This window comes from Saccoglossus kowalevskii, chromosome 9 (genome assembly GCF_978046115.1).
Source record: "Saccoglossus kowalevskii chromosome 9, keSacKowa6.1, whole genome shotgun sequence".
Taxonomy (NCBI): Eukaryota; Metazoa; Hemichordata; class Enteropneusta; family Harrimaniidae; genus Saccoglossus; species Saccoglossus kowalevskii.
In genome coordinates this window covers 22871517-22896866 of record NC_140649.1, presented here as the reverse complement: position 1 = coordinate 22896866, position 25350 = coordinate 22871517, and the positions used below count along the sequence as shown (strand labels likewise).

Here is a 25350-nt window from a genome sequence, read left to right as displayed (position 1 = left end):
AACAAGACCCAAGTCAAGGTAAGTTTTGTTAAAGTGTCAATGGCGTTCCCTATATTACGAAAACAATTCAGGCAACAGACGAATATCTTCTGTGGTGTTGTTGAATATATACCGTGTCTGCGGAATTGTTGATTGAGGGTTCGAAGCCAGCAGTTAACATTTTGTTAGAAAGTTTCACAATTAAATCAAATATCCAATGATACCAGTATATTTATTTCATTATTTTAACAACTTGCCATGGTGGAAGTTGGTCAAACACGAGTTCTTACACCTAAATAAGTATCAAATATTTGTCGACACATTTATTCTCTCAACCTTGTAGAGGTGGAAATTAATTAAACAACAGGTATTTACTCACAAATATAATGGTCAATATTTGTCCATACATTCATTCTGTCAATTTAAGAACTTGTAATCGTTGGAATTAATCAAATGAGAGTTGTCTACACCAAAATAAGTTTCAAATACTTGTCCATACATTTATTCTCTCAATTTAACAACTTGTAATGGTGTAAAATAATTAAACGAGAGTTGTCTACACCAAAATAAGTCTAAAATATTTGTCCGCACATTTATTCTCTCAATTTAACAACTTGTAATGGTGTAAAATAATTAAACGAGAGCTGTCTACACCAAAATAAGTCTAAAATATTTGTCCGCACATTTATTCTCTCAATTTAACAACTTGTAATGGTGTAAAATAATTAAACGAGAGCTGTCTACACCAAAATAAGTCTAAAATATTTGTCCATACATTTATTCTCTCAATTTAACAACTTGTAATGGTGTAAAATAATTAAACGAGAGTTGTCTACACCAAAATAAGTCTAAAATATTTGTCCGCACATTTATTCTCTCAATTTAACAACTTGTAATGGTGTAAAATAATTAAACGAGAGTTGTCTACACCAAAATAAGTCTAAAATATTTGTCCGCACATTTATTCTCTCAATTTAACAACTTGTAATGGTGTAAAATAATTAAACGAGAGCTGTCTACACCAAAATAAGTCTAAAATATTTGTCCGCACATTTATTCTCTCAATTTAACAACTTGTAATAGTGTAAAATAATTAAACGAGAGCTGTCTACACCAAAATAAGTCTAAAATATTTGTCCATACATTTATTCTCTCAATTTAACAACTTGTAATGGTGTAAAATAATTAAACGAGAGTTGTCTACACCAAAATAAGTCTAAAATATTTGTCCGCACATTTATTCTCTCAATTTAACAACTTGTAATGGTGTAAAATAATTAAACGAGAGCTGTCTACACCAAAATAAGTCTAAAATATTTGTCCGCACATTTATTCTCTCAATTTAACAACTTGTAATAGTGTAAAATAATTAAACGAGAGCTGTCTACACCAAAATAAGTCTAAAATATTTGTCCGCACATTTATTCTCTCAATTTAACAACTTGTAATTGTGGGAATTAATCAAACGAGAGCTGTCTACACCAAAATAAGTCTAAAATATTTGTCCGCACACTTATTCTCTCAATTTAACAACTTGTAATGGTGTAAAATAATTAATCGAGAGCTGTCTACACCACAATAAGTCTAAAATATTTGTCCATACATTTATTCTCTCAATTTAACAACTTGGAATGGTGTAAAATAATTAAACGAGAGCTGTCTACACCAAAATAAGTCTAAAATATTTGTCCGCACATTTATTTTCTCAATTTAACAACATGTAATTGTGGGAATTAATCAAACGAGAGATGTCTACACAAAAATAAGTCTAAAATATTTGTCCGCACATTTATTCTTTCAATTTAACAACCTGTAATTGTGGGAATTAATCAAACGTGAGTTGTTTACATCAAACTAAGTATTTAATATTTGTTGAGACATTTATTCTCTCAATTTAACAACTTGTAATGGTGTAAAATAATTAAACGAGAGTTGTCTACACCAAAATTAATCTCAAATATTTGTCCACACATTTATTGTCACAATTTAACCACTTGTTAATAGTGGAAATTACTTAAATGCGACTTGTTTAATCAGTTGACATCAATGCAACTTACCCGCAGACAGTGCACAACAGAGTATCATTATTGAGCAATTATAAACAAGAACGTGTCTTGGCATTAGGGTTAGGGTCGGGTCAGGTATGGGCAACGGAATTATTAACAGGAATGTGTCTTGACATTAGGGTTAGGGTCCGGTCAGGTATGGGCAACGCAAATGGCAAACACCCAATTGGCAAGATGTACACTAACGGGTTATGGCATGCATATAGTTTACACAAGTAAAAACACAAAATTGGCAATTTTTTGGACAATTGTAACTCAATAATAGAAATATGTTGTATTTCTATATATATACACACTATATAGTCTTATCAAATGCAAACACATCCAGTCAATCCAATGTGGTCTTGTGGGTCAGTTCTCTGCATAGTGATTAGGAGGACCTGGGTTCAATTCCCTTGCCTGCCCATCTTTTTCTCGCAAACGCCATTTGGCAATAAAGCTAAATATGACAACAAATTATTTAATTTGCATGACTACCCACATAGCTCAGTTGATTTGTACTATGTCAGCAATGTGAGCGATAGCTGGTTCGAATCCAGTATGTTTAGTTAGATTTTTGAATGCTAGTGAAGACAGTGCTCCTATGAATAGGACTTAAATCCTAACTCCTGTGTGAAGACACTCGTGGTACAGAGGACAAGACAGTGCGCTGGGAACTCAAAGATCGCAAGTTCGAATCACGGATTGGACACTCCTACAAAAGACATGAAAGACGTTAAAAACATAAACAGCGGATTCAAAAACTCAAGTCAAGCAGAACACAAGTATACTACCCCACATGGAAGCCAGTCGAAGTCGTCGAAGAACGAACACAGTCGAAGAACGAACACAGTTGACAGCTGTAGGTCACGTGCAACAACAGACACCAGGAGCATGGCTGTTCTCCAAAAGGGTCCCTTCTTTTGTATTGACCCCCTAAGGATTGCTAATCCCCCTTTCTAACTCTTCCCCCAAAAATAATATATCGCCCCTTTTAAAATGTATTGACCCACAAATTAATGAATATTCATGAGCACAGAAACTGCTACGTCATGAATAAATTAGCATAATATAAAAAAAATTGCATAAAGTGTAGGTACTCCTTCTGGAGCTCTGCCGATTTTTTTTTTGAAAATTAGTATTTATTGATTTTCAGCCCCCAAGTGACTGTGGTATGTATGTACACAGTCAGTGAAGAATTCTGCAACCTTCACCCCACACTAACTGTGGCCCGATTCTACACTTACACTAATATGTTCGAATTATATCATGTCTTACTAGGTTCATAATAGGAGGTTATTTACCTCCTGAAATAAGTGTGTTTGATTTATCTTGCATTACAACGTAAACATAGTAAATTAAAAGTCACACTCACCAGCACTGCAGATGTAGTGGCGCTGTCAACATCCGCCATCTTGGATTTGAATACCCAACTTGAAGTGAGCCCTCTATCAGGCACTATACCTCAAAAAGGAAACTAGAGTACAACGTTTTCGATATCACGTGATTGTATGCAAATTAGTAAACTTATCTATTGGACGCGAACGACAGCAATGGCTACGAGGCTGCCACTTTTATTTTTCGTCGTTCTGAAAATTTCAGTTTCAGGTACGTTTATTTTAACTTGATGGCACTCAGGACCGAGTTGTGCGTATATGTTGTGCCATGTATTAGTGTTAAACGGCCCGTTAGGTCTGTAAACTGCGAAGAGCCGTGTACTTAATTTGAGTTCAAGGAAACTTAGCCCTGAGTACAGTCCTGTAGGTTGGCCTCCTTCCGCTGATCATTCGGCCCCCACAGTCCTGGGAAGTCGCATAGACCGGGGTTTCGACACCCGCCTACAAATTTATGGCGGAGAACCGTTCTGCAGTTTACATGATTGTAACCAGCTAAAACATCTATCAATCAAATCCAGCGATCACAAATACCCTTTTTGCGGCCGAAAAACGAACCTACAGCACTGGAACGTTGGCAAAAACTAGTTTTACGCAACGAAACAACGTTTTGTTTATAAATACGTCAAGAAAAAGATGGCGGTGTATACTTTCGGTTGACGTTGGAAAATGTCGATTTGATCGACTAGAGTAGAAAATCTTATGTAATTTCACTTCCAGTTAAGGCATACAGAATAGTTAGACGTGACGACCTGCTTATTTTTTAACTGCAAAGCTGAATGCCTCTTAAATCGCCCAATACATTCCTTCACAATAGTGTCGAATCCCTGCTCTATGCGACTTCTCAGGACTGTGGGGGCCGAATGATCAGCGGAAGGAGGCCAACCTACAGGACTGTACTCAGGGCTAAAGGAAACTGTGCTTTCGATTTTATGTTCGGTACTTCCGCCTTGGAACTACGCAGTACGATTGATTTTTTGTGTTTTTAGTTCGATGATAGCATATATAAAATCTTTTATTCAACATCACAATTAAAGGGGTGATGGCAAAATCCCTCCAGGATAGCATTACCGCTGCAAAAAAATCGTAAAAAAGTAAACGTACTCTGTGTCTTTACCAGGGATTATGCTTATGAGTGATCAGTGTAACACTAGACAACTTCTAACAACAACCAGGATGTTCTCTTATGGACCCGCCTACTGCAATTATTACCGTCGGCTCGAAAGTAAAATATCGGTATATCGTTCTATCCGGGAACTCAGCTGGGTGTATAACACCACGGTTGAGGTGATTTGTTTTCAAAGATATTTTTTTATTTGAATCTTGCAATATACAGTAGCTTAATTGTAGCTATAAATGTGCCGTCGTCTCTTAGACACAGTTCCTGGACAACAGTTTTTTAGGGACTGAATTAAATCTTGGCACATATGCTGCAACATAGAAACATGAGTATATGGGTTGTTTCCCATAATACTCAGATAGTCACAATATAATGATTTAAAATAAACGCGAAAAATGCTTATCTTTCAGTATCCAATCTTCCCGGCGAATCAAATGTGTAAATGCTTCATTTTGTGTCCCAGCCCCACCCGAGCTATGACTGAAATAACAAGTTTTTTTCTCCTTCAATAAACTTAGAACTTACATCACTTTAGAAACAAAAAGAAAAAACATACTGAAAACGTAAAATTGAAGTGAACTGGTATTATGGGGCGTTTGTATTATTTCAAAATAGAGGGCAGTATTCAATACTGGCTGTATTTGATTTTTTATTTGAGCATTTTCCAATATACATACGGTACTGTTAAATACTTTATTTTCGCTTGGAATTAATTTTCGCTATTTTTGCTGAAGGAAAGATTTAGTTAAAATAAAATCCAATGAATATACCCTTTTACCTATATTTTACATTCAACTCGTCCAAAATCAGTGAAAATAAATTTCATACAAAACACCCCAAAACTCTTTTCAGCGAAAATTAATTCCAGCAAAAATAAAGTATTTTACAGTATACAGTGGTTAGATGTGTTGAGTATGGACCAGGCTCTGATTACTTTTTACCGCTGTGTTCACTTGAAGAAGTGCTTAAATACGAAAAAAAAAAAAAAAGCTTAAATGAACAAATCAAAGATTGGTATTATGGGATGTCAGTATTTCTCAATATTGAATGCAGTATTCAATAACGACTCTTTTCAATGTTTATTTGACTATCTCGCAATGAAATTATATTATGTAGACATACAAATAGGGTAGCATAAATGTGCTTGCATCATGTGAATGCTCTCGCATGAGCTGAAATAAAACCATACTATCCTTGGCACATGCCAAGTTCCAACAAATTGAATTTAACTTTCTTTGTAGAACAGTTAGTGGAGTGGTTGGTATACATGTATCGTAGGTGATTGTAGGTTGTCATCATCCTGTGACTTTTTATTGTAAAGCGTTAACTCTATTGCTTTGATACTTGCTACATATGTTCCTTGGATTGACCTCTATGAAATGTGATCATTTTGTGACGATATCTTTAATTTTCTATATTAAATGAATATTTTTGGAATTTCTTTTCATTTTTACTTGAAAACTTCAATTACTATTGGGCCGATATGTGGTATATATTGCTTTAGGTGGACCTCTATTAAATTTAAATATTTTTTTTGACGATATCTTTCAATTCAGTAATTTTTGAAAACCTTTACTGGGATTGTTACTTGGTATGAAGTACAGGTGGATCCAAACATATGTGTTGAAACACTTAATAGAGTGTCTGTTGAACATTGCATTCACAGTTGTAAAAATGTGCAAATCAAATTTATTCATATTAATATTTACTTGCATTACATGTATAATTTAAGCATTCATTAAACATTTTTATTGTCATTTTTTGCAGTTGCATACCAAGATATAACATTCTTCACCGCAAAAGCATTGCCAAGTTTGACTGGAGGATACTTCATTGGTGGATACTCTGCTGGTGATGCTCAAAGTACTGTTGGTACATCATTTACATATGGTAGAGTAATAGATACAGGTACAGGAGATGAATTACCAATTGGGTATACAGAAGAATCCTTATACGGTTTTACGAGACGACTTTATTTACCTGAAGGTGCAGGTAGACCAGGTGTATATTACTGTAATACTACAGATGTGTCAATACAAACAGTACAAGTAGCATCACAAGGTGAGTAGATCAAACCATAACAGCAGATATGGCTATACAATACAGCTCAACTTACCTACAGGTACAGGTAGACCAGGTGTTTATTACTGTAATACTTCAGATGTGTCAATACAAACAGTACAAGTAGCATCACAAGGTGAGTAGATCAAACCATAACAGCAGATATGGCTATACAATACAGCTCAACTTACCTACAGGTACAGGTAGACCAGGTGTTTATTACTGTAATACTTCAGATGTGTCAATACAAACAGTACAAGTAGCATCACAAGGTGAGTAGATCAAACCATAACAGCAAATATGGCTATACAATACAGCTCAACTTACCTACAGGTACAGGTAGACCAGGTGTTTATTACTGTAATACTTCAGATGTGTCAATATAAACAGTACAAGTAGCATCACAAGGTGAGTAGATCAAACCATAACATCAGATATGTCTATACAATACAGCTCAACTTACCTACAGGTACAGGTAGACTGGGTGTATATTACTGTAATACTACAGATGTGTCGATACAAATAGTACAAGTAGCATCACAAGGTGAGTATATCAAATATCAAAAATATTTTTCTGAAAATAAAACGAGTCAGCGCCTTTCACATATCTGAGATTGCTTTCCGTCTCTCAGATATGGTTATGGGATTATTTTATGATGTAGATGGGCAAGTGTAATTCACAGATAGATCACCATTGTTTATCACCCCTCCCATGTAAATTTAAATTACAAATTTTAAATTGTATTCAACACATTATTTTGAACATCTCTAATAAACAAGCAACTATATATGACTGAATTCAGGGTTCTCCCCAGGGCTTTTTAGCGCCGAGGTCCGCGGCGCTATACCTGTGAATCTCGGCGCTTCACGTGGGACCTCGGCGCTTGATTTCATATTTGACATGCCAGTATCAGATGTGAAAAAGCTTTGTTCGCCACGCCGGTCGGCCCCGACCGTCACTCAAAATTAGTGTCTAACACGGAAATGCTTCCGACGAGGACTATTGTCTGATTGTTGGTATACTAGTAATTACGTACCGACCGACACGCATCCTGCCAGTCGTGGATTATAATTTATAAACAATAGACCTAGTCGCACGATACGTAGCGGCTAGTCAAATTTGTGGAATTAGCACCTCTTTGTTTGTAAGTAAATACTTTCTGCGATAGACACAGTCTTTAGATTGAAAGCTAAAATTATTTCAAAATCAATTCCACCTCGATATAACATGGTCAAATCGGAGTTCACGATCAGTTCACGCTACTCAAGAAAAAAACAACGTGTTTATTGCCTGATTTGGTAAAATACATTTGAACTGTTATCATTTCGAATCATGTAAAAACTCTTCTTTCAAGACCTAATTTACCTTTTAAAAATTGCAAATCACCTCTTTCGAAAGCTGTCATGCAGTTTTCAATTGAAATCGATGCCAACACATCGTGCTACGACATCGCTTTACTTCCGCAATGTAATTTTTATGATCACTACCATTCGGAAAACTTCGGGTTCTACCGGCCTTACCATGCGGCATTTTGATTGGTTAATGGAATTCTTGACCCATCGGGTCAAAGGACACATGCTAATGTTTCACAAACATCATGGCGGGTCTGTTTTTTTTTACCGAAGCGATCAAGTGATCAAAAATAATCGCTCCCGATAAAAATAAGTCGGATTTTACTTACATTTCATATCAAAAAAAAAAGAAGTAAAATTTGTTGAGGAATTATTGCTATAACTGGTGTATAACATGGCCAAGTAAGTTATGTCACGTCGTAACTTTGATGATCGTTTTGAAGCTTTATTTGTTCGCTCATTACTGTAATTGTAAACGTTTTAGAAGTTGATGGTACGAATAATAAATTACAACAATACGTCAATTAATTACGTGATTGATTTTTTGAAGGAGAATGTTTTTGGAGTGAATACAATTATGAGATTCGTGAACATAAATCTGGTTTAACGTTTTGAATGCGTTTCCTTCAACGTTTTACAAAACAATTAAATTGCAACAATAATGTATTTGTGTTTGTTTTTAGTCTGCAGCATTTGTATTTCGAGAATGTTTCAAACTCTTCTAAATTGTGAAACATAATGTGTTGATTCCATTAAAAAAAATATTTGCCCTGTGACTGAGCTCACTAATATAAATATAAATGTAAATAAGTTCTGTTAATCAATGAAGAAAAGATATGTAAATGATATGCAAATTATTATGCAAATTAGCCCCGGCGCTATGCATTTTTTCTGGGGAGAACCCTGCTGAATTGGGCCTTTCAGATTAATTTCTTCAATAAATAGACTGGAAGTGAAAAAATGTATAATCAATGCACTTAATGTGTTAAATATTTGTTATATTTGAGCAAAGTGTCAAAACTTTTTTTTAAATAACACTTTATTGGTGATTTTGATGGATCATTGAATAAATGCAGTTTTTAAATGTGTTTTTTTTGGTAACCCCCTATTTTTTGCCCTTCAGACAGATCGTAGCAGGTATATAATATCATGTGTGTTCCAAGCATTAACTGTGTTTCTACTTATTGTTCACATAGCTGAAATACACCCAGAGAGTCAAACCAAGACAGTGAGTTGGGGAGATGATGTAACACTGACAATGACCATACAATCATTTAGAATAATGTGATCCATTTCTCTACACAGCTGACATTTACCCAGAGAATAAAACCAAGACAGTGAATTGGGGAGATGATGTAACACTGACAATGACCATACAATCAACATCAATATCAGAATCACAATTGATATGGAAACATAATGGTGTGGATATAGAAGCATGGAATGGACAAAGTAGTATTATAATTACATCAGCTAAACCATCAGATGCTGGAATTTATGAATGTTATACTACTCAACAACAACGACAAAATGGGTTACATGGTTTTATGAGACTTATTGTTAGAAGTAAGTTCATTTTGTTTTACATAACTTGAATATAAGACATTTCTATGGTACACTGTTTTTATTGTGAATTTCCTACTAAAAATCTGTATTTCAAACCTCATCTTCAATAGAAGTCAGATCAATGTTTTTAACAATTAAGAACCAAACAGAAGCAACAATTCAGCATTTCTCATATGTATAGGATGCTCTAAAAGAAGCTGCATTCGCTGTTGCTTCGTACAATAGAAGCTGCATCTTCTAATACAGATTTATTGATGCACATGCATTACGTGTGAGATGATTCACTGGTCTATGTAAAAGCCTTTACATACTTGTGAAGATTAATTTGTAACAACAGAGCACAAACAGAGGACATCACTTGGCAAGGGAACATTCACTACTGTTACAGCTCATCTAGAAGTCGTAACAGTACAACATTAGGATGAGGATTCAACTATATATCAATTTTGTTCTACTGTTTGACGCTAGTGAGTGATCTAAAGTGACGTGAAACAACACAAAGCCTTTCTCAATAGATGTCTCAATAAAGTTTATCAATCTTTTGGCCAAATACAATCTCAAACAGTGCTCTGTATGGAAAATCTGGCTGCAATAGTGTTGTAGCTGAAATGAAATGCTGCCGCATTGGATGACTTGGACATATACTCAGAATGAAACAAAACTATATCTTGTAAGTAGCTCTGGGATGGACTCTGCCTGGCAAAGAAAAGTCTGGATGCATCAAAACAACAATGCTCAGAACTGTTTAAGTTAAGGTGGCAGAAATTGGACTGACTTGACACAGAGAACATCTGCACATGACAGCTCCTAGAAGTGTGCCATCATGAAGAATGGTAGTAGTTGTAGCAATGAACCGCTAGTTCATATTCCATGAGTTAATTGTTATTCTCTCTAATGTTAGTTTATATATTCTAACACTGGATGTTGTTCCATCATACAAAGTTTAGGTTGCAAAATAGCATTAATTTTGTTTTTTCTTCTAATTATTACAGGTTGTCCTAATGGTAAATATGGTGATACATGTCTATTTAACTGTCCTACATGTTATAATGGAGGTATATGTAATGCAGACACTGGAGAATGTATATGTCCACCAGGATTTACAGGAGATGACTGTAATACAGGTAAAATAAATAATGACACTATGTAATGAAGTTATACTGAAAATATTTTGTTGGACCTTGTACAAAACAGAAAATTGATGTCTTGAGTTCAATGCATCCATCCAGGCATCTATTTATTTCATTTCTTGGACATGATTCTACCAATGTCGTTCAATTTTGGTACAGTCAAGTCATGGTAGCATACACATGCACGATTTGTCTTTTTTTGTTCTATTGCCCTTTGATGGACTAGCATTTGAACATTTCAATGATTTTCCTAAAACTTTGTATCGACATCATGCACATTATTTTGTTTTTAGCTAATGGGTCTGTACGACCTTGGTAGATGTCGTTATCAAATATGTTGTCTATACTCTTTATTCCATGTTGTCCACTTCACACAGTATTCCTTTTTCCCTTTGATTTGTTCTTCTTTCTATTGTGACAATGGCCATCTTCTTAGCTTTTGTGTTTTCTTCTGACAATGTAATAAAGCTACTACCTATTTACTCTGTGCAAGCATGGTATGGATAATAAAGATTGCAACATCTTGTCGTCTTGGTTATGCATAATGTTTTTTGACTGCTGGACATGAGCTTCCTTGAGTGGACCTGTGTCGGCTTTATTCAGTTTGTGACGAAATCTTTGTCATTTTTAGCTCGACAGACAGTAGATTCACTTAGCTAGACCATTGTGTCTGTTGTCTGGATAGATGTGGGTGATTTCTTCCATCCGCCTTGATGAGTGTAGATGAAAATTCCATCTACCAACAATTATGCAAATCAGCTATCAAAATGTTTGAATGACTTCTTTGTTTTAGTTTGTTTTTTTATGGCTGTGAATCTAAATCCAAAATTTGGAAATCTATTAGACTAAGCTTAGTTCAAATATTGTAGTCGTTTTTTTATCGTGCATAGGCCATTGCTGACTATTACCAATACTAGTAGTTTGCAAATAAACTACCTATGGTATGGTATTTCAGACATAATATGATACAGCAAAGTACACAATGTATGCATGAAGACAGTATAGCAAGAGTATCAACCGGTGTGCAGTGGAGGTCAGGCGACTACATACTCTCTGCGTGTATACTTTGTGGTATCCTCATAATAACCTTATTAATATACATCTTTTCCTTTCAAGGATACATCATGAGAATTTAAAAATCCGAAATGTTTATAACAGATTTAGCAAAATTCTTGGGTCTGGTCAAGCCCTGGAGTTTGTTTTTATTATTAGAGGATGTTTACACATTTAATCATTCCATATTTGGAATTTGCATTTCCTAGTATGGTAAGATGCAAATACCCAGTGCATAAACCACACAGTTACTGCCTGCTGTAACTTATGGCATCAAACTATCCATGTGATTTGGAAACATTGAAATTATGTGACTATATATTTATATACTGATTATAGATGAGTAAAGATGCAAGTGATACACACATGATTTACACAGATTATTATTTGTGTTAAATATATACATTTAATTATTTTAAATTACATATTATAGGTTGCCAATATAGAGGGACATGGGGAAAAAATTGTGGTCGAGGATGTTCATCAACAAATACAGATGCTTGTCGAAAAAGGATGTTTTGTGTTGCTGATCCATATGGATGTTCATGTCTTGCATCATATACAGGATTAGATTGCAATACAGGTAAGTTGAATAAATACACCCTACAGTACTGATGGTTGTCATAGTGTAATGATGTGTGTTTCTGATCCATATGAATGTTCATGTCCTGCGTCATATACAGGATTAGATTGCAATACAGGTAAGTTGAATAAATACACCTATCAGTACTGATGGTTGTCATAGTGTAATGATGTGTGTTTCTGATCCATATGGATGTTCATGTCTTGCATCACATACAGGATGAGATTGCAATACATGTAAGTTGAATAAATACACCAAGCAGTACTGATGGTTGTCATAGTGTAATGATGTGTGTTTCTGATTCATATGGATGTTCATGTCTTGCATCACATACAGGATGAGATTGCAATACAGGTAAGTTGAATAAATACACCTAGCAGTACTGCTGGTTGTCATAGTGTAATGATGTGTGTTTCTGATCCATATGGATGTTCATGTCTTGCATCATATACAGGATTAGATTGCAATACAGGTAAGTTGCATAAATACACCTAGCAGTACTGATGGTTGCCATAGTGTAATGATGTGTGTTTCTGATCCATATGGATGTTCATGTCTTGCATCATATACAGGATTAGATTGTAATGCAGGTAAGTTGAATAAACACACCTAGCAGTACTAATGGTTGTCATAGTGTAATGATGTGTGTTTCTGATTCATATGGATGTTCATGTCTTGCATCACATACAGGATGAGATTGCAATACAGGTAAGTTGAATAAATACACCTACATGTAGCAGTACTTATGGTTGTCATAGTGTAATGATGTGTGTTTCTGATCCATATGGATGTTCATGTCTTGTATCATACATGTATACAGGATTAGATTGCAATACAGGTAAGTTGAATAAATACAACTACATGTAGCAGTACTTATGGTTGTCATAGTGTAATGATGTGTGTTTCTGATCCATATGGATGTCCATGTCTTGCATTATATGCTCCCTCTTTTCATCTCAATATAACAAAAGAGAAGATTGGGACAAAATTAGTGTTCAATTCTAGGTGTATTGAAGAATATAAAAAAAAAGTGCTGACAAATTTGGTTGATAAAGTCTGGTGGTTAGAGGTTAAAGTTTTCGTCAGTGTTCCTTAGAATCAAGTAATATCTGTGAGATTATTCATGTTAGTCCCTGTTCAGGTACAGTACAGCCTGAAAAGGAGAGTTTACTTTCTTATTTCCAGTTTCCATCTATCCTGTTTCCTTTACGTCTCCAACATTTTCTCAGAAATTCTGCAACAGATATCGATGAAACTTGGCAGGATGATGAACAAGTCTCTGTTGAATATGCACATGATTTTTTTCCAGATCTGAAAATCCTAAGTGGATCTTTTCTCTGATTTTTATCATAAACTACCTCTCCCATCTACACTGAGAGAACAAATGAGCATGCTCAGAATAAATAATTAGGTTTAATAGATTTTAATGCTGGGGCTTTCAGTGACGTCATGACCTTGATCTGAATCAGTGACAGAAATAGACCACAGTCTGGTTTTTGTTTGGTTTTATGACAAATGAACGCTGAAATCTGTGGAATTTATTTTCGCTATTTTCGCTGGAGGGATGATTCCGTGAAAATAAAATCCAGGGAATATACTTTTTTTCCTATATTTCACATTAAACTGATCAAAAATCAGTGAAAATAAATTCCATACAAAATGCCCAAAAAGCCTTTTCAGCGAAAATTTATTCCAGCGAAAATAAAGTATTCTACAGTATTATAAAGAGCCATGTGCATCACTGAGATACCGGGTCACAAAGTTGAAGATCAGTGAAAACATTTTGCAGTTACTGTTTATAAATTTTGGCCAGGCACACAGATGACTTTATAGTTGTGTCACCGTCCCTCAAGGGATGGTGGTTGTGTGTAATAAAGTTATTATTGACATGTGTGGTCTAAATATAGCTTCAGTTGTCAGCAGTGGATAAATGGGTTGTACCATTATGAATCTCAGTGGAAACTGTAGAGGGGGGTCAGGGCTACATTTTGATGGGAATTATAGTAGTGATTCTGAAACAAACCCAGCTCTTGGTAATTTACATTGTACAAAGACCTGAATTAACAAAGAGGGCAAATTCTTATTAAAGGTACAATAAGGTTTAATACCCAGATTCATGAATGCAGTTTCTTGAGCACGTATACATGTATGACACATAGTTTGGTTGCACTTGTGTACTCTTGAGATTTTGGACAAGGGTCAATGGAAGTTTTAAGTTATCAGTACAATATACTTGATTAAGGGAAATCCCTGTATGATGAGTTGTACCCACATAGAGTACATATTAATTCACCTGTTTACAGATGTTCCATGTATTATTTTAACATGAGTATTTTATAATTGAATGACGGGGACTGTGACATTCATGTCTTGTGTTACTTTATATTTGACCAGACTGCCCTGATGGGAAATATGGAGCTGGTTGTACTCAGACATGTCACTGTACCCAAGGATGTAATAAATCAGATGACGATCTACTTGTGTCTGGAGAATGTACTACAAGTGGAGATACTTGTGATGATGGATGGGGTGGTGAAAACTGTAGAGGTATGTCTTCACATATACACATCAATATGAAAACTACTGTCACCTGCATTCACATACATGTATATATTGTGTACCGTATTTGTCTTCAGTTAAGCGCCACCTTCAATTAGGCGCCAGTGCCACAAAAACTTTGTATTTTACACCTCAATTAAGCGCCAGACAAAGTTGAAATTTTGGCACGTAATGATCATGAATTGGGCGCCGGCGGATCGACTACCGGTTACCGGTTCGTAGCGATGGACGCGATCGCGGAAGTCCCTCGCTGTTACTGTACGAATGGCTTTTATGTAAAAAAAATTGGTTTTGTTTCTAACAATTTTTAAGAAATCGGTCTATAATCTCTTGAAACATGTCTTTTTAGTCTACTGTAGAAAATATCAGCGTGGTTTTTAATTTCGCAGTAAGTCCATAAAAACGAAATTAAAACAACGCGAAAATGTTCTGTTTCAAATGCGCTGTTGTCACAGTAAACAGTGTTAAATTATTCTTTAAATGCTCAGTTTACTTTCCAAAAATAACTAATTTCTTGATTTGAAAAAAAATCATGCCGTTTTTCCCACCAAAATCAAAGCCAAAATATCGCAAACATCGGCAAATCACTTCCGCATTGCGTTCATACATTATTTACAGCCGTTCTGAGAATTATTCGGACAGTCAGTTAGCAAAATGACTTGCAACTTTGCAAAACACTTTGGTCTTTGCCCAATCTAGACTTGTCGGCGCCACTTGAGTGACGGGCGCGTGGTTTGGGATTACTATTTCATAGGGGTTGTCTGCTTGGTGAATTGTAAGTATTATCTAGCGTGCGTTCACAGCAACCATTCTTTATTTTTTATAATTATATTGTAATTATTTTCAGTAATTTTGAAAATCACAAGTTGGATGTTGCTTAAATCTGTCAAAAAATGTCAACTCCTCGCTCATTTTAGTCAGTTGTACCTGTTACAAAAATGGACTAGACATAATAACGGTCGTTATACCCCGTCATTTTCAAACTGCAGTTGAAAAAGTGATTCGATCAAGGAAGGCGCAGACTTTTGATTTGACAAAATCCATCAAACCATTATAATCGAATTTTCCGTCTGTGTATCCCTGACATACTCACTGCACCAGTAATGTAAAAACAACTTTTAGTTTGGCCCAAAACTGTCGCGAAACTGCAGCGCGTCCCGCTAAGAAACTTTACTTTGAGCCTTCCCGCTAACGACGAGTTCATTAATACCTTGGGTTACTCAACACTCGGGAGTTGTTTTGTAAATTACGCTATGTCAGGTGGACTCAGATGGGTATAACAATTTAAAATAACACTTTGAATGCATATACAACATATAACCTGTCGAGTATATGGTATATCAAGTCTAGATTGGAAAAGACCCAAGTGTTTTGCAAAGTTCCAACATATATTGCTAACTGACTGTCCGAATAATTCTCAGAACGGCTGTAAATGAGCTATGGTAATTTGATCACGTTGGCATCATCCAGCATTTTGATTGGTTAATTAACGACTTGACCTATCAGGTCAAAAAATGCGTTCCAGGTCAAGTTCTAGACAGGAAGCATGGCAGACATCGAATCGCGCCGAGCGTTTACATGCGACCAGAATCATTCGCTTACGATGAAATTAAGTTGAATTTTACTTGCATTTTATTTTTTGTACGTTATTATAACTACTACTGAGTTATAATCGTAACCGTGGAATGCAGCATGACCGGATTTTGCTACCGTGATCATTGACTACTAAGCGTTGAATTTGTGTTTGTTTTATTGTTCTGTTGATTGTACGACAAACTGTGAATGTTTTCTAAAGAATGATATTTTTTGTATAACTTTCTAAACTGTCCGAAAACGGGTCATTTACTCAGTATTTAAAATAAAGGCTACAGTGACTAAGCGTCAGACTGTAATGTAAAATATTGTCAATAATCTATCACCAGAATGGAGCAAAAACAATGGCTTGTAACACAATTACCGGTACTAGAACTTGAAGTGCTTGAAATAAGCGCCATTTGAAACAAAGTTGCTCAAATTTAACCACAAATAAGCGCCACCATGACATGAAAGTGTAACAAAGTGGCGCCTAATTGAAGACAAATACGGTATTCAGATCTTTTCATTTTGAATGCAAATAGTAAACATACGTTTAGCATTACATTACTATTGCACACTCATATTTTAATTTATTTATACAGCATGCACTGTATTATAGTGCTGTGTGTGTACTGGCATACATGTACTCTGTATACATTTTTGTATCTTTATTGAATGACATGTGCATATTATTGACTATCACTAACTGATATTCACACTAAACATAGCAATGTGCATTAGTCACTTCACTTCACTCACAATATTTGATTAAGTTGGATATATGTCTGAGTTTAGACAAAATAGGTTTTCTTGGGACTATGAATACTGGTGCACCTAATTTTCAGATGTTGATTGGTCATTTGGTTTGGCAGTCATCTTGGATTTAAGTTAAGTCATGTGACTTTGTCTGTCATGCCCCCCCCTCCCAAATGGCAAAAACACTTGAAAATCTTTTTATTCTGAACCACGGAAGACGTACATTGATCTGATATTTGTTTTTAGTATCAATGTACAAATATCTTTATATTTTGCGAAGCTCTTTGTCTTTGGTCATATAGTTTGGCTGCCATCTTTGGTTTCTTCTAAAGGGGAAGTGTTTTTTAATGATGCCACATTTACCCGAATATTTTTTAAATTTGTTTTGAAAAAGGTTTCCATTTTTATACGGAACTCCTTCTGACAGGAAACAAATAATTCAGTGTTCTCCCCAGGCCTTTCAAGCACTGCGGGCCCGCGTCGCTTAGACAAACAGCCGCGTCGCTTTTGTTTCGCCCGCGATCTTTGAAATCCTGCCCGCGATGCTTATTCACGTTGTATTGTTTACAAGTGTCAGCTTCGTCTAGCACATCTTTAAAACAATAACATGTATTGATCGAAAGGTAATCCCGCCTTTGTACATAGTTAGCCTTACAAAAGCAGTGATAAAAACGGAAGTCTACAAGAAGTTACCAAGTCTATCAAGGATGCGGAGCTGGCAAACCCAAAATACTAGGGTAGTAATAATTTGCCCATTGTGTCGGGATGGTCTATCCCGAGTTGCTGCACTGCGGTTAATTGTGTTTTTACTATTTCATCGCCAGTGACACTAATTACCAAGAATTAAAAAAAACAAATAAAATTAAGTCGCATTGGAAAGAAAACTGTAAATAAATCGGAGTAAAAATTATTCAACTGCAGACGAGACGGACGAGGAAAAAACGAACTCTGACCTCTAGAAATACCTCATTCATAGTGCGTCATTACCGAGGAACGCCACCCTAAGGCGACGTAACACATGTAGTGACATCACAACCGATGCATGCTGGGTTACAACGGAGATTCTGATTGAGGTAACAAAGATGGCGGCGCAGAGTGCACGTTTTTTCGCGATGTATAAAAACAACATTTTGTTGGCGATTTTGATGTCATTTCTAAGTTAATCATCAATGAATCGTTTTAATTAAGCAAACATTCTAAGTTTGTGTATTTTTAAACAAAAAAGTCAGGAACCGATGATCGCAACAGCAGCGGTGAATACCCGTTCAACGCAATGCCGTCAACTGACAATGTTACGTGATCGTAGCGTTACACAAATAATAGACAGATCAATGAAAAATCGCTGACTTTAGTTTTGAAATGCCGTTGTAGAAAAAAATGTCATTATTGATTTATTAATTTCTTCATATTTTGATAACCCGCAATCATGCAGATTTTACAAATTTAACAAACAAATCCCCCCCCCCCCCCCCCCCCCCCCCCCCCGTATGTACTGGCAGTAACACTGGCACTAAAACTGACTGTACTTGTATACAAAATAATGACGAACCAGTTACCTCCACGGATAAACAATATATTCACGATTGGCTATAAGTATTTCCATTTCTTTCCTATTCTATTTCAAACATTATTTGACTTGATGCACACATAAAACACAATGAATTTAAATGATATAAAATATATGAGATATGTATCTCTCCTTCATTGCAGTTATAATGTTTGTTGGGGAAACTAATTATTATGCAAACAAAATTATGCAAATAAAATGTATTGTTATGTAAATTAGCCGCGATGCTTGGCTTAGAGTCTGGGGAGAACACTGTAATTCATATCAGTTGTATGATTTCATCGCCATCTTGGATTTTTGTTCAAAATGGCAAAAATCTGGTGTATTTGTTTCTCAGGAATGCTTTAACCAATGAACTGCATATTTGGCATGTAGCCTATAAAACCTCAGCCTCTTACAAGAAAAAGAAAATAATTTGTATCAGTGACATGGTTTACATTTTTCTTTATCAAGAGTGTGTTTTAACCAATTAGTTTGATATTTTGCTTGTAGTATGTATGGCCGTATGGCAAAGGCTTTTCATGAGAACAATAACATATATATTAGTGGATACATATCAAGGCATATTCAGCCTTCAAACTTAGACCTGAAAAGACTACTCTGCAGCTTTAATTAATTTCGTTGGTGACTGGTAGTTTATTTGGAAAAAATATGTTTATAAAAAAAAAAAAGAATATTTCTGCTGATTTTAAAAACTGTTTGCAGCTGTATTTTCAAATACATGTTCACTGACAAGTTAGATGTCATGCCTAACTAGCATAATTTTGACACTTGTTGATACACCTGATACACCTGATTTCATGGGATGTATAATCTATTCACCAAGATGAACTTGTATAAGCCAGCTGATATTATGTGACAACCTCACAGTATCATGCAGGTGTACATGCACAGTAATGATTAATTAATTTATAAAATACATTTATTATATAATAACATGGAAAGAAGCTCTATTTGATGACAACTGAGCAAATGGCGGAACAAACAAATTGGCAAATTATAGAGCATTCAAAACATGGTTCAAATAGGAAAAATATTTAATAACAATGAGTGATGTTAAACTGAGACAAGCCTTATGCCAGTTCAGAATCTGTGATCATTAAAGCAGATTGAAGGTGAGGTACATTCCCTTATAGACTTCAGTCTGTACAATACACAAAGAATTGGAGGATATTATAAACAATATTAGCAAGTTAAATTGAATAGAATATTGTAAAGGAATCAGAAGTGCACAATACATACAAAAATGTATGCGAATGAGATTTGAGCAGCTCCACCAAAATTAAAAATATTCTTATTAAAAACCATACTTATGTGATTTTCACTTCTTGGCAATAGTAGTGTAGTAGTGTAGTACAAGTATATTGTGATTCTTTATGTGTTTGTAAATATTATTTAGCTTTTTTTAGCATTCTGTTTAGTTGGTTATCTTTACTGTATCTTAGTTTATTTTATTTTATTTTTTATATTATTTTTATATGATCTTAGAACAACTCACTGTAGTTTGTTTTAATATTGAATAAGTATTGTGATTATTATACATTTCAGTTCCCTCTGCTTGTCCTGATGGTTTATATGGTGAATTATGTAACTATAATTGTCATTGTAAAAACAATGCACCATGTGATAAGAACACTGGTGTTTGTCCAAATGATGATTGTGCACCAGGATGGATAAATCTAGATACTATAGATTCTGATTGTCAACAAGGTTTGTATTTCAACTCACTGGTTTCCATAGTGAATTATGGAACTATAATTGTCATTGTAAAAACAATGAAGCATGTGATAAAAACAATGAGTTCCAGCAATTCTACTTGTGTAGCTATAAACAACTCCATAGGTACTGTACATGTATGTAGTCTTAGAACTTGACTTGATCCCACATCGTAATGGCAAAGCCATATAGTAATCACACACACTGGGCATTATTATCCCCGGACAATGTTTAAAACAGGGACTTGTAATTCGGTCTTTCTCTGTCTACCCAGAGTAACATTTCAGAACCATCTGAACCGAATCCATTCATTCTTTGCATGTGCCTATAAGTACTTTATGTTGGACATATGCATATGCAGTGGTTTAGTTATTTTATTGAAGATGGTCGGCTGGTAGAATTTTTTTTGAAAATACATATGTTGGACATTCTTTGTCAGTTTTTGTTCAAATTTAGCATGTGCATAATACATGTCGATAACAATTTGTTTTGAAAGCAAATCTTGATGGATAACACAATGGAGGGATTGAGGGAAAAGTTTGTAAAATGGAAAAAAGGGTTTGAAGATAAATCTGGGAAAGACAAAAGTGATGGTGAGTGGGACGGAGGAGAAAGCTTTGGTGAGTAAGGTTGACCCATGTGGCATGTATGGGAAGAGGGTAAAGGTAAATTCAGTGCGGTGTGTGAAATGTGGGAAGTGGATACATGGGAGATGTGCAAAGATAAAGAGGGTGACCCAAAGATTGGCAAGGGATTTTGCGTGTGGAAGATGTAAGAATGGAGTTGGAAGGGTGGTGGAACAGGAAGAAAAGTTGTGTGATGAGGTTGAGTCAGTGAAGGAGTTTACATACCTGGGGGACAAGGTGAGTGTGGGTGGTGGGTGGGTGTGAGGCGGCTGTGACAGCTAGAGCAAGGTTTGCTTGGGTGAAGTTTAGGGAATGTGGAGAGTTACTATATGGGAAGAGATTTCCCTTGGAGATGAAAGGAATAGTTTATAAGAGTTGTGTGAGATCAGCATAGCTGTATGGGAGCGAGACATGGTGTTTGAGTGAAAATGAGTTGGGTATTTTAAGGAGGACAGAGAGAGCGATGGTGAGAGTGATGTGTGGGGTGAAGTTGATGGACAGAAAGATAACTGAGGACTTGATGCAGATGTTGGGTTTGAAGGAAGCGGTAGATCGGTTGGCGAAGGCAAATGGGGTACGTTGGTATGAGCATGTGCTGAGGAGGGAGGATGGGCATGTATTAAGAAGGGCCCTTGATTTAGAGGTGAGCGTTCCAAGGAAAAGGGGAAGGCCAAAGAAGACGTGGAAGATGCAAGTGGAGGAGGAGAGTGGGAAGGTTGGGATGAGGATGAGGGATGCTTTAAATCGTGCAAAGTGGAGGGAGGGGGTAAGAGCGATTGCCACTAGTTTAATTTGAATCCGGCCACCCTCGTCTTCGGGGACCAAACCGGATTTAAAACTCTGGACTACTACTACTAAAGATGGCCAACTGGCAGCTACAATGTATCATGTTCTTTGAAAATATGGTATCTTGGACAATGGACATCCTTTGTTTTTCTTCAAATTTTTTGTCAGAGATGTTCATATGCAGTAGGTGATTGTCTATTGTCCGTCTATCAACAATTAGCCTTAGGCATACGACCTCTATCAAATTTGTTCATTTCTTAACGATATCATAATTCTCTATTTTTAGCTCCGCTGTCGACTTTGTCGAGCGGAGCTTATCATATGAGTGATTGTCCGTCGTCGTCGTTCATGTCAATGATTTACTTTTCCGACTTCTTCTTGAAAACTATAAGCCTAAATGCTTTGATACTTGGTGTGAACCTCTTTCAGATTTGTTCATTTTGTAATGATATCTTTTATTCTCTAATTTTGGTGAATATTTTTGTCATTTTTGGTAAAAAGTGATACATATTGTTCATTTTCTAATGATATTTTCTGTTTTTTAATTGAAATGTGCATTGCTAACAGCGGAGCTATCTCAGCCGACAGGCTGCTTGTTAATGTTTATTAAATAATGTAATTTTTCGTAACAAATTTTACTTTTGAATTCTACTTGACAATTACCTACCGGATTGCTTTGATACATGATATGTAGTTACTTTGGGTGGACTTCTATCAGATTTGTTCATTTTGTGATGATATCATCAATTCTCTATTTTTTGCGAATAGTTTTGTCATCGTTGGTATCAATGATATTTTCGACACTTAATTACTCTGGCAGAGTGGACAGAATACAGCAATAAATAAAACTCACGTTTTTTTATTCACTCCCATAATTAAACTTCACAATTTGGCCAGCTTAGGGTCCTTTAAGTGTTCTGCACGTTTATCTTCAGTTTCAGAATTTTGGCTAAGCTCACACATTCTGTTCAAAAATATGCTGTAAATATTATGTACTTTTCATTCTACCACTGACACGGGTAGATAAATTTGGATACTGCCGATTGTACTCGGCTTCCCTCCAGGATCCTGCATCAACTATTTTAAACTTGTTGCAATAGAAGGCTAACTAGTTCAAAAGATAACTAATCTTGAGTTGTTTTCTATTATTGTATGTTAAGATGGTCGTCCCAAATATAGAAGCTTCTTCTATCACAAAGTCATCCCTGAAGAAACACATTTCATATGTGAAATCAGTGGAAACCCTGTAGTAGCAAATAATGAAATGAAGTTATGGAAACTGGGTACAACTGACTTCCTGTCTCCTACTACCTATAATGATGGTGACAAATACACAGCTATTGGAAATTTCACTGTTGCTGTTGTTCAGAATGATGATGTATATTTCTGTGGTGCTCCAGATATTGGATTTAATGGATTCTCAGTTACTGTAAAACTATATGGTAAGTTTATATATATACGTTTCTTAACATGAGGCAATCACTATACTCATAATACAATGCAATAGTGTATAGTAATATATCTTGCCTGCAAATATAGTATGATAATAAAAGTCTATTTAGCATCTGGATATGTGATTAAGTGAACATTTGTTCTTGTTTATTATCATATAAGCAGCTGTTATATCCATGGTTTTACCTGTGGTAATATTCTGCAGTATTTGATCCACACCACGCGATATATTTTGACTCCTTGTTGACTTTTTCTTTTCATGTGTTTGACCCGAGGTAAAAAAATAGTAATGGCATTTAGAGCACAACTCTGAATTAATTTTTTGTAATCTTGTCAGTTAGTTAAAACCTGTTGACAGTGTTGTCCTCATGATTTCGGTCAAGGATGGTGGCTAATTTGCATAATTATTAGCATATGATTTACACGATTTATTCGTAATGTTTGTAATTTTTTTTAATTTTTCGTAAACTACTCTTTTAGTTTTATAATTTAGAATGAAAACATGAGTCATGGCTTAAATCAGTAAACAAGAAAATCAATATTATTATAAAGTAACTCATCCGATATTTCATGTACCCGTGCATGAAGCCTGCAACGTTTTTTTTATTTCATGGATATTTTAGTCATCTAAAAGCATGTTGAACATTATTCGTCGATTTTCGATTTCATTTACAATTTATTTTGAACATTACAATAATCTTTTCTTTGAACATTTTATTTTGACATCGGCTATGGCGTTATAACTAAATTACGTAATTAGACCAAAACTTTCAATGAGTACATGTCGACCTAAATCAACTTTAACAGTCTTTTGAATTTCGTTTCATTTTTTATGGTTGTTAATGAACAGCGAGGAGCATGTCATTTAACAATAGCTGTGGAAATCATAGATGAGTTTTGAGTGTGGCAGTGTACATGTCTGACAAGCATGGCAGCACTGCTACGCTGTTTGTATCGTGGGAGAACACTGGTTAGCATAATGAGGAGAAGACTGGTTAGCATAATGAGGCACATCCATTATTTTTCAGATTTTTTTGTTATTGGCTGACTGGTGGTCATTTTGTTCATACAAATTATTGATTTTTGTTCATTTTTGCTAATAAATTGAGATTACATTTACTAACTTTATTCAGATTTGGTACAAATATATTATTTCATGAAGGTGCAAGCCATTTTGAGTGACAAAAATTGTTAATTTTCATTCCTTTTTGCATTTTTTGGCTTATATCTCAAATTCAGTCCAAAATTTGATTAAATGACAATTGTGTTCTAGCATATTAACAATAGTTAATATTTGTATTACAATCCAATTTAAGATGGTTGCCTAGTAGTCATTTTTGCCCAATTTCACCTAATTTGTTACTGTCCAGATACAAACTTTAGCGCATCAATAAAATTTGGTGTGTCACAATCCAATCAAAGAGAGTAAACTGGCAGCCATTTTCTTTTTTAAAAATTTTCTAAAATGCACTTTTTTGGACATGCTTTGTTTTAACCTTGGTGTGATGATTTTATACACTTAGTGCCTGATGTACATGTATGTCTTGTTTTGGTTTATTTTGTATTTTTACAAAGGCTGACTAGCTGCCATTTTTTTCATGGCTTTGCATGTCTGAAGTCATTTCTCAATTTGGTTCAAATTTGATCAATGCATTTGCATCAAAAAGGTGCTTATAAATGCTGAATGAGGCTGCGAATTTCTCAATGGCTTGTTAAATGTAGGATTTTGATGTTTTTTTGTTCAAATTTTAAATTAGTACATTAAAGACAAGAAAACAAAATATATATTGATTTTGAATAGCTGAAACCTATCATAGAACAAATCTTCATAGAACAGATCTCATATAAACAGGATTCAATGGTGTTGAACAACAAAGATTTAAGATTTGTCTGTTTATCAGGAATAATTTTGCTTGTTCATGTGGTGATCCTGTGCCACTATATATCATAGAATATGCGCGTATACATACTAGAAAATATATATACATATATATCTCATTGACTGAAAAAGTGGAATGTATTTGAAAAT

The 25350-nt window shown here is 35.2% G+C and overlaps 1 protein-coding gene across 1 annotated transcript in view; it reads left to right on the top strand.

Annotated features, from left to right (window-relative positions):
- The first annotated feature begins 3577 nt into the window (after positions 1-3577).
- Positions 3578-25350, top strand: part of LOC102801023 (uncharacterized) — a 30564-nt gene continuing 8791 nt past the window's right edge. Inside the window, exons 1-9 of the mRNA XM_085504006.1 lie at positions 3578-3632; positions 6306-6599; positions 9258-9518; positions 10511-10642; positions 12135-12284; positions 14679-14831; positions 20290-20451; positions 21539-21790; positions 23030-23311. Coding sequence (XP_085360132.1) covers positions 3578-3632; positions 6306-6599; positions 9258-9518; positions 10511-10642; positions 12135-12284; positions 14679-14831; positions 20290-20451; positions 21539-21790; positions 23030-23311 — 1741 coding nt within the window. The remainder of the gene's footprint in view (positions 3633-6305; positions 6600-9257; positions 9519-10510; positions 10643-12134; positions 12285-14678; positions 14832-20289; positions 20452-21538; positions 21791-23029; positions 23312-25350) is intronic.